This window comes from Hylaeus volcanicus, chromosome 2, assembly GCF_026283585.1.
Source record: "Hylaeus volcanicus isolate JK05 chromosome 2, UHH_iyHylVolc1.0_haploid, whole genome shotgun sequence".
Lineage (NCBI taxonomy): Eukaryota > Metazoa > Arthropoda > Insecta > Hymenoptera > Colletidae > Hylaeus > Hylaeus volcanicus.
The window spans coordinates 4,998,019-5,014,274 of NC_071977.1; the positions used below are offsets into that span (position 1 = coordinate 4,998,019).

The following is a 16,256-nucleotide window of genomic DNA, read 5'->3' on the forward strand; positions in this document are numbered from 1 at the left end:
ACAGAAAAGCCACTGTACATATAAAAACGATAGAATATCAAGAGATTATGCGTCACGCTACTTTTCTATATTCGCGTGAATGTTTTATGAACTGTAAAACGATGAAATCATCGGTTTCATATCGATAACTTTGTATTCGCTGAAAAATCCACGATCGACCTGATATAACGGCTATAGAACGGCACGGAATCGGCGAGCATCCAAGAGGATCGCGTGGGTGGCTATTTGCCTATTTACCCACATCCGATGAGAAATCGAAATTAGAAATCAGTGAGATGTAGGTAGGCAGATTCCCGGTATTTCCAACACCGTGGAATCATGGTCATCCATCGCGTGATTGTAGAGCGTTCGAGTGTCATAAATTCCGTTCGACGCTCAGGAACGAGCGACCACGGTCACTCCTGGTAATCCCACTTTTGCGACTGTCCCGATTTCCACATTCCTGTCGGATTGGAACTCCATCTGCATCGCTATCCGCGCGATTTCGTGACTGGCATTCCCGCCACGATCTCGGTTACAGGTTCTTTGGTAAAACCAGTGGCACCGAGGATTGGACAGATCGTTAAATGAATCTGAAAATGTAACTACTTGTACTAAAAAATAGAAACGTACGTCTAAGATGACACTTGATGCAGAAGTAGGAGAAACAGGAAGTATAGAAACATAGAGAGACTGGCTACCGCTCGAAGAACACTTGGAGTACCCTGTAGCTACTTTTTTATGCGCTAACCGATTGATGGCCTTGGTTGGTAGCCAATGATCCATAACGTGAGCATCTATGACATTAACAGAGGACGACTGTAAATCATACAGTCATAGTCAAGCTAGAGAGAAATACTTTCACGGGAAATACGGGGACACATAGAAAGTGGCTACCGCGTGAACACCTGGAATACACATAGATAAATTTAGCTACATTTTGAGTAGTCGGCAGATTAACCCATTCACTGCGAACTACGAGATGTCCCGTACTTCAAATTGACTGCAATTATTTAAGGGATAAGTTTGTAGCCTTTTTGATTCACGAATTATTGCAACAGAAGATCGTAAGTTTTCTTTTTAACAGAACAAATTTAATATCACTTTTATTTGATTTTATCAAAATTTATTTAATCTATTATTTCATCAATTTTATCTTATTTTACCAAAATAATAACCTAGATTACACATCTGTACTAAATCTTGGCGCCTAACGCTTTAAATTTACCCGGCAGTGAATTATTCATTGAAGGTAGTAAGTATCCACATATTTACGAACGAGGGTGTACATACTCGCACTACTGCACATTTTGTATTTTAAAATTGTAAATGAGAAATGATACTAAATTTAACTACGTTACGCATTTATGAAACAATGCGCACTGTAGAGTTGACATACTGTCAAAAAAAGAAACAAAAGAAAATACGTTGTACGAAAACTTTTTGGTGCCACAGCATCCAACCGAAGTTCTGCATTGCCTGACGCCACCAGAACGTCTCGCAGCGGACGTGTCTGTTTATCCACGACCCCGAAGTCGCTAAATCACTCGAATCCTGCAATATATCCGAACATCGAAGTATCTCTAACGAGCATCCGTATCGTCTCCCTCGCATCGGTCAGGAAAATCCGACAAGCAATCAAACGACGAAACATTCCACGGCTGGCAAAGGCAGGCGACGAGAGGCAGCAGGGAAGCACGATACTCACGATGGAATCCACGACTATCGGAAGCGATCGCGAAATCTTCGGGCAATAATTCACCCCCTCGCCCTCCACCTCCGGCTCGTACGACGACGACGACGGTCTCGTGGTCTTCAGGGAGAAGACCGCGCTGCCGCATCGTTGAACAGTTAATGCTCGCATAATACGTGCACGGCACACGAGCCGGAAGGGGGACGGGTATTGTTACTAGTTTACGTACCGTTATTTTGTTGCAGTTGACAGAAATTCCGTATAGTACAAAGGTTAGCTAATAACCCGTCCGACGGTTTCGCGGAGAAACATTTCGGTATCGAAACAGGATGTTGACCTCTTCGCGACTCACCGTCTCGATGGTTCGAGTAACTTGTGTCCTAAGATGGAAACTTAATAGGGTTTCGGGTGATCTGACACTGGAAGATACAGATGTAGAGGATTAGGACAGGTTTCTTTCTGTGATGTTTTGGAGCACAAAATATTGCCTAAAGAACATATGCAACTATTGGTGAGAATTGATGTGGTTTTTCATAACCAGGTCGATTTGTTTCTTGGTACAAATGTTGTTGTAAAATGATCGCAATGGAACATCGGGATTACTAGTCTCAGTTTTGGGACCAGGAAATCACAAAGTCACAAAGAATGGATTCCCTTACGACAAGTGTGACATGAATCCTTTTATTTATACCGAGGGTCAGTACCTGTGCCCGAGGACCGAACCTGACTCCACCCTCGTGCACTGCACCGAGTGACCTGCACTACAGATTCTAACTAATCGACGAAGGCATAGTGACTCAAGGTGAATAACAACAAAAGGGGCTGATCATCCTACAATCTTTCCCAGCGTTGTCTGCGCCGTCTTTCATCCCTCGTGACTACCTAATCTAGACCAGTGCTCCTCACATTTTGAAGATCCCTTCATAGAGACTCAGTAAACAGGATCATTCTGATCATTCAACAAGTAATTAATCCCACAATCTTTCACAACAATTTGGCGCAAGATTTTCGTCCTCGTCCCGTAATTACCTACGATGGCGGAATTATAACGTAAACGTCAAACGAAGGCGATGTATCTCTGCTGGGCCGCGAAGTCTTTACACACAATTACGCGCGCCACGTGAACGAAGAGAAATATTGCGGTACGGCGGCCGTCGTGGCCGGTGCACGCCGGCGTGCAGGTTAGTCGCGGTAATATCGCATTGCGAACAGCCTAGGTAGAGAAGAGGATGGTCGAGATTAGTTCCGATTGCCTCTGCGCCGTAGAGTTATAGAAGGGTTGCCCAGGCACGGCCAGGCATCGATCCCGGCTACCGGCTTCTGCCCGTTAATGAGTCATGTTTAATTGGCGTGGGAAGCCCGCGGCTACGTCCACCTAACGGAATTGAACTGTACTCGATGCAACAACAGTGGTTGCAGCGACGTAAATAGCCCTCTCCGCTTGTCCGCTCCGGATTGACCTCCTGTCCATAGACAGTGGACGGGAAATGGTCGAACGAAAGAATCCCTAATTAGAAGCAAATCGCCACGGATTAACGTCTGAATCCATAACGAAAATGTTTTACTAGTTGTCGGCGATCTGGGCATCTGGGTTTCTCGGTACCCACATCTGTAGTTCTCTGAAGCCTTCTTTTATGGACCCTTTTAGGGTACACTACGTTCTTTGAGATTTTGGCAGGGAGGAAGCCTCGATTTAAATTTTCAAAGCTTGAGTTTGTGAAGTTTCGAGCTCAACTTTAAGAGCTTGAGTTCTGGAGGTCTCGAGCTCAACCTTGGAAGCTCGATTTTAAGACTTTGAGTCTTCGAAGCCTCGAAGAACATAGAGAGGTAGACATTTGTGTAATACCTGTACTACCAATTTAACTATTTTTCCATTTAATAACAAAAGGGAAACTTTCGTTTCAAATAAAAAATCGCATGCATCTTATACATTTGTGTTTTATTGAAAATCAAGATCCGAGAACTCCTTTTGGAAACCCGTTTATATGTCATAAATCACAATAAAGTATGTATGCATTTCCTGAAAGGTCTTGTGCAACGCGCAGCTTCTTCAACCTCCAGCAAAATTGCATATATGGTCAGAACAAAATTCATATGCCTACTCGATTCATATGCAAATGCGATTGAAAATGTTTACATTCGTACATCGACTTGTTCTCTTTTGAAAGAATTCTCGAAAATAATATGATCGACAACGTAATAAACCTGAATCCTCCTTAATGCAAACATTTTAATGATTCACAATGAACCCTTAATGATCCAAATAAAGTGGTCGTAGACTGTCGAATCTGCTTGGTTTCGCAAACAGAAATTGCGTTGTTAACAGGATTAAAGATAAGGTACTTCCACTTATCTTAAATGAGAAAAATTTAGTCGATACGTTTCCGTTTCGAGAAGATTACTTGATCTGCACCGCCAAACATTAACTGTGTTCGATTGAAAATAACACAGTCCCGTCTCCGAATAAATAACGATACTATATCAGGAATTTGATGGACATTCTACTCTCTATAATGTAATATGCTGAATTAGTCATAGTGTAGGAATAAGGATACGCGATGGACGTAATGGAAAAAAAGCGTTGTCAAAAATTTGTAGCGGTCAACTTGAAGCTTTCCTTGAACCGCGATACGTTAGACAAACAAGTATCGTCATATTCATACATCGACCCGTTCCCCTTTAAAAGAATTCTCGAAAACTTCGCGACAGTGAACGCGTTCAACCAGAATCCTCCTTGACGCGAACGTTTCTCCTCGAATCGTGAGATCAGCTCGAGCAAAGCGTTCCGGGGCACGCGTATTCCAGACACGCCTGAACGACCTGGCTTTTCGCAAGTAGCTACAGTTTTACGGTCGCCTCGACGACAGCTTGGCATTCACCATCAAATCGCGATTTCTCGAGGCGGCGATTTAACGCGCTCCGTCCGCCGGCCGGAAACGCGGTGTCGCGCGGCAGATGGTACGCGACAGGCCGTTTCAAAGGATTACTGTTACGCACGAGTTTCTAGAGCCTCTCTTAGCCAGGCCTAAGTGTACAGGTATGCAAATAAATGGCATCGAGTGGACGCATTAAAATGGAAAGGTGAAGAAAAAACGTGCACAATACGGTTGCACGCGGCGAGGCAACGCGTGGCTGCCGGCATTGTCTTCGGAGTCTAATCACGACTCGTGCATTTACGAGCCACCGGTTAGACGTACGTAGCCGCCAGAGAAAGACTACCTTTTGCGAGAGGCGGTTCTCGTATTCTCGGCGTTGCCGCACGACTGTAGTAATATGCATCGCGAATACCAACGCGAGAGTCACACCCATCATAGAGCCCGACCCTGTGGGTGGCGCCACGTACTCGCAAATAAGTCCCGCGAATAAGTCGTAAGGCCATCAGAGCCGAGTTGCGTTCAAGTTGCGTCGCTTCTCCGACTCTGAACATTCTCTCCGAGAGATAATGCTGCCTTTGTGCGCCTTCGGTACGTAATAATCGACGGCTGCGAGGCGCTTCGGACGGCGTTATCGCGCGTCGAACTATGAGAAGCATTTGCGCTGGGTTAATTATCCGCGGATGGAGTCCTTTCCGATACTGTCACGCGCTGCCACGCCGTGTGTCGGTGGGAACCTTCTCGAGGGACTCTGTTGGTGAAGATAACGAAGGATACTGGGAAATTTATTGGACGTTTGAATCTGTATTGAGTAACGCGTTGAGTCGAGTGTAGAGTAGACGATGTTCTTAGTTGATGGGAAGAGCTGGATTTGTTCATGATAGTTTCATACGGGGATACTTAAGACATTGCGGACTTACCGTGTGCAGCGTCCTTTTTTTTTTTATTTTACACTTAAATATATGCTCCGTGATTATTTTAACAAGAAAAACGGCATTTTAACGAAGTCATGAAAACAGACAATTTTTAGAGTCTTTCTTAATTCGCTATACAAATTTTAAATTCGAATGGTCCCGCTATATCGTAAAGTTTATATTACAAGTCGTAACCTTCAGTATAACACAGCGCTGAAACCACATCGATTCTAACTCTCCTTCAACAATTGTCAACGTTTGTATTTCAAACACATAATTTATTCGATTTTACCCGCTATCCTAATTACCGTTATCACCCTTCTAGTCCTTTAGAGGACTTGAACACAAATCCCAACCCTCGCTACCGCTCTTCTGTGAATTAACAATTAAAAGAATCGTTCAACACCGCGAGAGTCGTCACTGTCGATTTCTCTCGAGGTAGTTGGACCGACGTCAGAGATCCTGAAATCCCTAAACAAAATACATACTTTCCCAACCAAACAAAAATCCAAGTATCCTCCACTTGTTCGACTCGCGGAAATCTCCATGAACGCTTTCATAAGCAGATTTCTTTCGTCGCTGGACGAGTTCCAACAGATGTCAGAGGAACGCTCGACCACTCGAAGAGGAGAAAAAAGATGGCGACGAATGAAATCGCCGCAAGAACGTGTCAAGGTATCCCTCGCAGCCAGGTTCATTGGCGCACACCGCAATCGTTGCGCGCTCACGCAGCTAAATCGACACCTAGCCGCGAAGTCGGCGCTAATCGTCTTTCCGGGAGTGACGTGCCGACATACCGCGGTTCTTGCTAACAACCCTGACGGCCCCTATTAGTAGCCCATATATATAAAGCGTACGAAGGTCTGTCGAGTCGACAGAGGCGGCTGCAGTCACGATTCGGGTGCCATCACGTACCGCGCGGAATCAAGCGGGTTTCCATTCGCGGCCAATCGACACGCGCTTTCCTCCGATCGATATCGATCCCCAGCAACCATAAACAAATGGGTCGGGAATGATCACGACGAATGAATCTCCCGCGGTTTAATGTAAAATCGAAGCAGATATATAAACGTAGTAGTCTTTTAGGGTACGGTATACGATATAGGATTTATCTAAATGCATTGGTACAGAGAAGAAGTTTGCAACATGCGAATCGTCCCATTCCTTATAATCGTAGGAATTGGTCAGTCCGATATGCTAAAATTGCAATTTTTCTTGCACCACTAACATATTACATGATTTTTATGCTGCATTATTTAATACAACACGATTCCTCTTGGCATATTCTGCAACAAAATGATTTCGAGTGTTGGACCGTGATGAGAAATGAATTACACTCACCCGTTTATATTGGATACTGAAAAATATATTTATAAAAGTAATGGGTAACAACGTGTACACTCTCTGTACCTATACTCCACGGTCTGTTGTTCGTTTCGGCATTATTTTCTTTTAGAAAGTTCACCGCACACACCGAGTGCGAAGGGTTACGATATATTTCCTTTTTTTTATATATATAAATAACGTCTTGGATCGTTTTGTTGATCAATTCTCGAATCGTGGTATCTATAGGTAATAGTCTTACGCAAAATTATTTTAGTCGCGAAAGAGTGAAGAAAGCTCGCTTACCTCCCTAGACGTTGGTGCCCCCAGGACGCAGGGGCTGTCCGGGCGGCGTGGCGCACTGGCCCACCGCTTGCTCGAGAGCTCGCTCTCATCCTGAAACAATAAACGTGACCTGTAATTAGACAAGACGAAGGTAAAGGCGATAGACGGTTAGGCCTGATGAGCGCTATTATAGCAATCGTAATGGATCCCTCGGAAACGAAATTGCTCTTCGCAGAAAATTAGCGAGGGAACAATGGGAGGGACCCCAGAGCTCCGTTTCTCCGCGCGAGACGATCAAGACTATCCCGATTCTTGCATTTTGATTCAAACAAAGAAATTTGTATCGTACCATAAATGCATAATCTTCCGAAGTAAGTAATTTTTTATTACCGTATTTTACGGACTATAAGACCCACCTTAATTCTTGAGCAATTGAAAAAAAGAAATAAAGTTAAACCAAAGGTTAGGATACAAATTTTGTATTAAACAGATATTTTTTCATAAACATTGCTCATAGTTCTAATTATGTTACATGTTGTAATTCGTACGACTAGTTTATTAAGTCTCGATACGTGTCGCTAGCATCGGACATTTTAGATAATTCTTACGTTCCAAGGTGACTGTTTCCAAACATCCTTGAACTTTATCCATTATTCAGATCGCATTGAATGATCACGTACGTCGGTGAGAAACGTTTTGCATAATACGAAATAAATTATGTCAAACCTGCTGTATCACGTTTCATTACCGTAGGAATTCATTGCTCATTGTTAGGACTAAAACCGCTGACGAGCAAATAAATGAAATTAATGTTCGAGTCATTCGAACATCTGTTTTCGAACGGAATCATTTAGCGATCGGCGTTCGAGGAAGAGCGGTAAACAAACGGTCGACGTATTTCGACGGATGACTCGTTTTTCAATGTACGAGAATACGCGCGGTCTTATGATTTATGAGCACTTAGGGTTGACCATCAGCGAACAGCGGTTTTCCATTAAAACACCGACGTTCGACGAGTTGGACATCGCGATGACCGAGCACCGTTAGAAAGATCGATATTCCGTCGTATTTATTCGCATTTACGTATTCCGACTCCGTCGAACGACCCTCGATAAGCATAACGTAAAAACTACGGTCGACGTTCGGTTTCATTTTACGACCGCGATATTTCACATTTTTCTATGGTTGGAGAGATCGATTGTCGAGGCCCGTGATCGAACGAGCGCGCACTCGCGTCAGAAATACAATCGCGAGCAAACAATCGAGCGCAATTTTCCGGCGGCGCCGACGCGAATCGATGCGACTGCAAACGCCTCGGAATTACATTCTGCGACACGATTAAACTCGGCGTTCGGCGCGGCGAGCCAGGAAACGGCGGAGCGCTCTAATGGATCAATTATACCAGTCATTTCGGGTGAAACGAGAGAAAGGGCCGGCGGTATGCACGCCATCGTACACCAGGAATAATTAAGATGGCATCGCGCTGCGGTGTCAACGTAGAATCGCTTCTGCGCAAAAAATGGGTACCGTAAGAGTGGCAGGGAGACAGTCAATTATTTTACATCTTTAAAATCGATTGGTCTTGGCCCGGTTGAAAAACTTTTTCTCTATCATTTGAGAAAAAAATTATTTTTGAGATCTTAGCCAATCATTCTACGTCATCTTCAAAATCGGTTGCTTTCAACCTCACTGAAAGAAGTTTTCTTTATTCTTCGAGCAACAAATTCTTCTAGGTTCTTAGCGAACTATTCTACGCCATTTCTCAAAATAGATTGACCTTAGCCTCGTCGAAAAAAATGATCTTTACCCTCCTGAAATGAAATTATTTCTGGGTAAATAACGAACTATTCGATACCATCTTTCAGAAGCTGTCGAATATGTCGATCCTCCATTGCGTGGATTTTATTTTAACCCTGAAAAATGGAGTTATTCTTTGATTCCTAGGGAATTTCATTTTACCCTTCGCGTAGCTCTTGGATGGAGCTGTAAATGCAGGCGCATGTAACAGAAACGTAACGCGTTCAACTCGAGCCCGCATCATCCGGGCCAGCCGTTTATTACACCTGTACGCGTGCCGAAGGAGTCGTGCACGCGAGCGCAGTTATTAAACGTTAAAACAATTATAACCGGTGTCGTGACAGACACTGAACGAGTAGAGACACGGTGGCGCTCGTGCGGGAATTATAGCGTGGTTCCTTATTGCCGTGGTCGGAACATCGACGCCAACGAGGGTGACGTCAGAGAAAATGACGACACTGGTGCATTATAGACGAAAATCGAAACCATTTACGTGTGATGGCTAAACCCATTCCCTGTTCAGCTGTCAAAGCTGATTTGTCTGTCACACTTGGCTTCGATAGTTAGTAATAACGATGGTGATGATAATAGTATGATAGTGACTCTACTATTGCATGAAGATACAAATTAATATTTATATTTGTTTATCAGAGTTTAATATTTGTTCAGCAATAGTCAACCATAAAATCTAACACCGGGTTATTAATTCTACTTTTGGACAGAAAGTGTAGTATGACTGCATTGAATTTGTGATTGCTAGTGTAAAGTACATCAAAGGTTTGGTGATTAAAAATTGACGAAGTAAAAGAATCTTATCAGAACTAATACAATTAATCAAAAAATGAAATTTATAACGGTCACAATTGACCTAGCTACCATAAAAAGTGATCGATTCGTTAGCATTCGACGATATTAAAGAATAAATGGTATTTAAATAATGTTTTTATGAAATATTTCTCTTACATTAGTGCTTCTTGTCGATCTTGCTATACTCTAACCCTGATAGTTATATCCATATAAAGCATGTAGTACTACACCACTATCAACGTGCGCAACCACCAACGTAAGTAGAACGAGTGAGTAATAGACAGACGAGTTCGTCGCGTTGCACTCAATCGCATGCGTGTCCGACGAAATTAAAAACTGAATTTTTCCTAAAAAGAAAGCTCACGTAAAATAATGTTTTTTCTTATATTTTCATCTTATTTTGCCACGAAACACGAAAACTAAAATCAGTTGTTCCATCTTCCTTTTCTTTGCTTCTAGCATATAGATCTTCGCCTGTGATTATTCTGACCATTAACTTTTCTTTCTAATGTGAAAAATATATGCATAATGTTTATAGATGTTACGTACACGTGCACACGTTCAGTGTACGTTTCTCGTCTTTGCATACATCGCATATTCATAAATAACTGCCGATGGTAGAAGTGGACATTTCTCTCTAGAAAAGAGAGTTTCCAATGACCTTTCTAAACGGGAATCATGTCCAAGACTATATCGAATACACGCATCGACTGATGGATTTTTCGAAGAGGTTCAAGAATCTTCAGCCAATATCTGATCTGCAAACCTGTTACGCAACAGTCAATAGAGGGGTCTACTCTGAGACTCTACTCCATTATAAATAGTAGAGCTTTAATATTTATAGATTAATCCAGCAGTATCGTATTCTCTTCAAAGAACATAGTTTACCTAGAGGTGTACAACCATGCGCATCGATGAATTTAAATAGAATTTTAGAGACCTAATAAAAATCCTTTCTATTCCATTTTCCAGAATCTGTTCACAGCCAACGCACTGTCTACCAGTGCAATTACTTCTGTCGCATTCGATATTATTTAATCGTAGACACGTTCAAGAACGATCCAATCAGATTAATAATACAGGATTCGAGACGGACACGCTAAAAAATCGTCCTCTCGAACTAAAGCATGGCTTTCTTTCGCATTCAGAGAAATATTTCACAGCGTACCAACTCGATAATTCAAATACGACGAGCTGGAAAATATCATGCCATTGCGTAACGTGGCAATAAAGGCTAGCAACCTGCGCCGTATACCACCTCGTTTACGCAACATTTACGATATCGTACAATTAATAAGCGTTATCTACGATTCGAGACGTCCCAGGCGTCGTATTTACGAGCGCTCCTCGCTCGCACGACCAATCGACCAGTCGATGATCGTAAAATTAGAGAGGGAACTATTCAGAGGCGTAGCTAACAGGGTGAAAACGCGTTGCGCGAGGTTCGTTATGTTTGCCCACATTCTGGCAGCCCCGATGCGCTATTATCCTCTTATTATTATTACATATTGCATTATTACGGCGGCGATTGCAAGAGCCGCGGCCCGATGTTACGTTTACTTTCGCCAGATTTCTCCTATTTTCCGTAATGCGCCGTGATTGCCCGCTGAAATTGAATCGGCTCCTTTGGACACGGCGCGCGCGCATTAACGACCCCAAATATAGGTGTGTTACCCCCGTCAAAATATAATACATCGATTATACTGCGTCGACCAACGCGAATCCAACCTGGGATGAGCTTCCGCGTTAGAAATCGATGAAACACAATTTCATCTAGCGCCACTGTTAGCGATTGCTTTATTGCAAACGGGGAACATCAAACAAACCACGTGCCGAAGGATCGCCGTGTTCGCGACGTTGGGTGAATTGCTTGACGGATACTTTGCGGAGTTTTCGATGAAACCAGTCGACAAACACTCGTGCGTCCTGTTACGTCTAAAGCTGAGCGATCAGGACAATTGGAAATTAAGTGACCAGGAAATGGACTTGGGCTGTTTTAACTCTTTGAGGCACACAAGCTGCACAGAAGAACAGACAGCCAACAACACTGCAGAGGTCAATATTACCCGAGGAGGACACCAGTTTATTTCACCCCTTGAGCGTCTCAGTTTTTCCGAGTGTCGAATGTTCATTTAAATAATAAACGTTCAACAAAAACACACTTGAATTTCGAACAAAGCTGCAGCACGAACCTGCTACAAAGCACGGAACTCCTTCTCGCAACCTAACAAACGTAAATCTCGCGATCACTCTTTCTTATTTCGAAGAATAGGCCCATGCCCCCGTTACCTCTGTTCCTCTTACACCTACGATCGATCGGCGATCGCCGATTTCGCAACGAGACATGGCAATTTCACGGGCTACGGAGCGAAGCCGTAACACGACGAAACGACGGTGGCCGCGGTCGCGATTAAATGCAAATGAGTCCACCGCGTAAAAATGACCTCTGAAAAGGAAAATTCCTAATTAACGAGCCGGCGAGACGGCTCTGGCGGACGAGGCGGGTCTTAATTATCAGCGAGCGCGGACGCCCGATCTACATTTATGAACGCGGACATGACCGCTAGTCGAACAGTACGGAGGCGTTCACGCACGGACCCGAGTCTTCTCGCGTTCCCACGCCGTGTCTTTAACTCGTTAATGGATTAGGAAGTTTTTAAATGCACTCGCAGACGGGACGGTCGAGCGATGGCGTCTGCGAACCGTTCCCCGTGTAATCCGTTTCGCGCGTTACGCCGATCGGCTGGCCGATAAATTATAACTTTCGGTCATAAAAACGGGACTATGAAAGTGATTTCCAACGCGACTCAGAGATATACCTCCGCCCTCTCCCCCTCCACTTGCATGGAGTGCAGCATGCGGGGCGGCTTTAGAAGTAACGTATGAAATCATCGACAAATGCGAGCGCCCGACTCTCCGTGCGCAGCTGGTAGCAATAAGGAGGTGAAACTCTTGCGCAACGTGGCGCATTAGCGGAATATTTATAACGTTAATCGTGCAACCGCGTTGATTACGCGCTCCGTGGACGCTCCGATCCTTGGTAATCCGATTTCGTCCCTTGCGATACTTGCAGCAACGATACTTTGATCGACGATTTCGGACGGTGAGGTGACCGAATATCTGCTCTCTGTGACACTCCTTGCTGTTTCGTGTAAGTTTACACGTGTACAATGAATGCTTTGACTCTCAAGCACACGCAAGTCAAAGAGTTCGGGTTAGTAAAATGAACCCATTCATTATAACTAGAGCAGAATTATTTGCAGAAAAATATCTCTCCATGGTTAACCAATGCTTCGACTCTATTTTAAAGAATTAGACTTAGATGAATAAATCCATTGACTACTCTTAGAGTTGAATTGGTTACAGAGAAATATCTCGAACCTCGCTCCAATTTATTCCACCCATTGCTGTACACTTTGTTTATTATTTATAATACTACATCGCTCCTTGCATGTACAACGAATACTTCAACATCCGAGGATCAGAGTCTCAGAGTTAGAGTCTCAGCTTCAACGTCTGCTTCTCTCAGAGTCAGAGCCTCAGGGTCCGAGTCTCAGAGTTGGAGTCCCAGCTTCAACATCTCTCTGCTTCCATATCTGCTTCGCCCTAAAGTCAGAGTCTCAGAGTCGGAATCATAGAGTTAGGGGTCTTACAGTCAGAATCTCATAGCGAGAATCTCAAAGCAGTTTGACTCTGCTTCAACAATCACACACCAGTCAAAGAATCACGCTCAAAATACCAATTCCACTCTCTCGCCCTAATACTAAACAGCTTACAGAGAAATATTTCGAATCTGCATCCACTGACAACATTTCTCCATTCATCCCTGTAAATTGTATCGACGGGAAGGTGGATGATTAATCGAAATCCTAGCCAGAGAGTTCCGCACCTGCTCCAAAACGACGCTGAAAAACGATCCAGGACCGAGCTTCCAATAAGAAAGTCTTAATGCTCGAAACGGTAAGATTTATACCGGATGCCAGCAATATACCGAACAGAAATATGGAATGCGGGAGAGACTACCGTGCAGCAACGCTCGGGTCATTCAATGAAGGAAAACAATGGAGGGCCTGATTTATGGGAGCATTACCGACAACCCACGTACATGCTTAGATCTACATATTATACCAATATTCCCGATGTTTACTGTGCAAGCACTACCGCTATTCGCGTACACGATGTGAATCACGTCAGGCGCGCCGTGTCTTCCGTAACAGCTGCCAACGGTGTCCCACATGAATAGCGAAACTTTTTCAACAGTTTTCTGGGAATCCTCCCGGGAATATTTCAAGAATTTGCCACAACTTCGGATACCAAGAGGCTAGCATCGAATTCTTCTGTACAAAAATTTCTGTTTACGTTGGCTTCTGCGTCTGTGAGACGGTGTATAATCGGTCAGTTCCACTACGAGAGATTTACGCGAGGTTTATGGGAGAATACGGGAAACTATAAGAAGGGCCCTCAGTGGTACTTGAGAGGACGGACCATATCCTAAACTTTCTACTTTTATACTAAAATAAAGGTTGAATTACAGTAAATATCCTAACATTTGCAGCACAGAAGCCAATATAGTGGGTGAATGTTATCACAAGAAAGTAAAACAAGCACAGAACACGTATAAAGGAACAACCATAAACATCGTGGGACCACATTGGCACGTTATATCAAACGGAATCGCTGGCGAAACGAGTCGAGCATAAACGAGAGAAAAAGAACGGAAGTGAAGCAGGTCGTTGGACATAAATCACAGGATGCGGTTAACGCAATAAGGAGGATATAATGATGACATATATCACCGTACTAATAGTAGGATCCCGATACGATCACGCTGGGCGATGGTCGCTAAGAAACGGTCGGAACTGCCCCCCAACCGCGCAGAAGCGGTCGACCGTTTCGTACGCTTATAATCGGGCGAGTCGTCCGGATAATTACATTCGTTAAAATAACTCCGCCTTCGCCGACGTAACTACGCCTCTCCTTCTACCTCTCCAGCCCCCCTCGTAACACGTAGATTTTTTGCCATATTTCTCGCCGCGATCCGGAATCGACGGTGAGCAGCGTTAAGGGTGTCCCAAACCGTAAGGACGGTTTTAACGAGATTATTCGATTTGACCGTGGACCTGTTGGTCCGTAAACCGGTTGAACGTCCCCGACGAAACGTTTTCCCCACCCCCGTGCGCACGTTAACGTTCGCGATAAATCCAGCCTCGTATATCTTCGCAGGACAAGGGCTGCCCGCCTCGACCGTCTAACTGTATAAACTGAGCATCGATATTATCTTCATAACGTGTAGCCGAGTTACGTACCTTTAGAACTCGGTTTTACGTTTACTTCGCGCTACCACCGCCGAAGCAAAAGGACGAAGAATTAATTAGCGCCGGCGCGGCAAAGAGAGGAGCGTGTCGGTGCAACTTAATTGAGAATTTCGAAACGCCGCCGGGGAAAGGAGAGGTAATTAATTTCGGGGAAGCGTAGCACGCGAGGAAACTGTCTCGTCTCGAACGTTTCGCAAGAGGACGTCGCTCCGCTGGGATTTCCGGTGATTTTCATCGATTTTTCTTTCTCTCGTGGTCGATCTAGCATCGATGCGGACGACCGAGCGATTTCTACGAAGATATTCTGCGAGTTTGTCTGGGAAGCTCGAAATGCAATTTTAGTGCTTTAAGAATATTAGGGTTAATATGGTGGGGATTCGGTTAGACTCGTTGTATACTCAATGTGTGTCTTTACTTTGACTTTTTGAGAGCTTTATTTACAGGAACATTCTCTTATTCGCGACGCAAAGTTGTCGACATACGATTTTTGTGACAAATGGAATAATACTGGAATAATAAAAGTTTACACGTTCCTCGCGTTTTATTAACAATAGAAGAGCTCTGATTTGTATCTCGAAAACTATGTATCCAAATAAAGAAAAACCTACATCCGCTAACAGGCAACTTATTAAGACCCAATATCTGCCAAATTCAATGAAAATTTGATCAAGTTTCATTAAAAATTCCATCAATCCTTTACCTAGCAAATTTGGTTAGTGATTATGTAGGATAAATTTATGCTAGGACAAATTTAAAAAAAATGGTACTCGCACAAGTTTTGCATCCAACTGGCAAATTTTTATTCCTACGACGATCGTTCCAATGCGACCTTTTTTACGTTACGTCTGAATGTCCAGAGAAGAAGAACAATCTTATCATTTAAAGAAGAACAAAGCTTTCCAATTTGTTCGAAATTGCTCCAGATGGCGCTCGGATACCGGAACACAAATCCTCGAAACGAGGAAATCTTGTCGCGCGTTATCTCGTCGGATCGGCGCTGCTTTTAATTTTCCCAGCGAAACAGTCAGGGTATTTTTTCAGCCTCGAGCACGGGTGAAAGTCTTGTGCAGCCTCCGATTTGCTGGCACGAAAGCTGGGGAGAGCAACCGCGAAGTCGACGGGTCCGGGAACAGTTTCTACGTGTACCACGGCGAATCCTTGCGCATGCACGTAACGCAAATCATGCGGCAGAAGTGTGGCACGTGTTGTCAGCGCTCCGCGAAGCCCCGTGTACGTGTAATAGAAGTTGCCTCGTGCAATTACATAACGA

At 43.9% G+C, this 16,256-nt stretch overlaps 1 protein-coding gene across 2 annotated transcripts in view; it reads right to left on the reverse strand.

Moving 5' to 3' along the window:
- Window positions 1-16,256, reverse strand: part of LOC128872596 (Krueppel-like factor 6) — a 439,155-nt gene that overhangs the window by 275,908 nt on the left and 146,991 nt on the right. For both annotated transcript variants that reach the window (XM_054115464.1, XM_054115463.1), the window contains exon 4: window positions 7,089-7,178. In XM_054115464.1, the coding sequence (XP_053971439.1) occupies window positions 7,089-7,178 (90 nt within the window). The remainder of the gene's footprint in view (window positions 1-7,088; window positions 7,179-16,256) is intronic.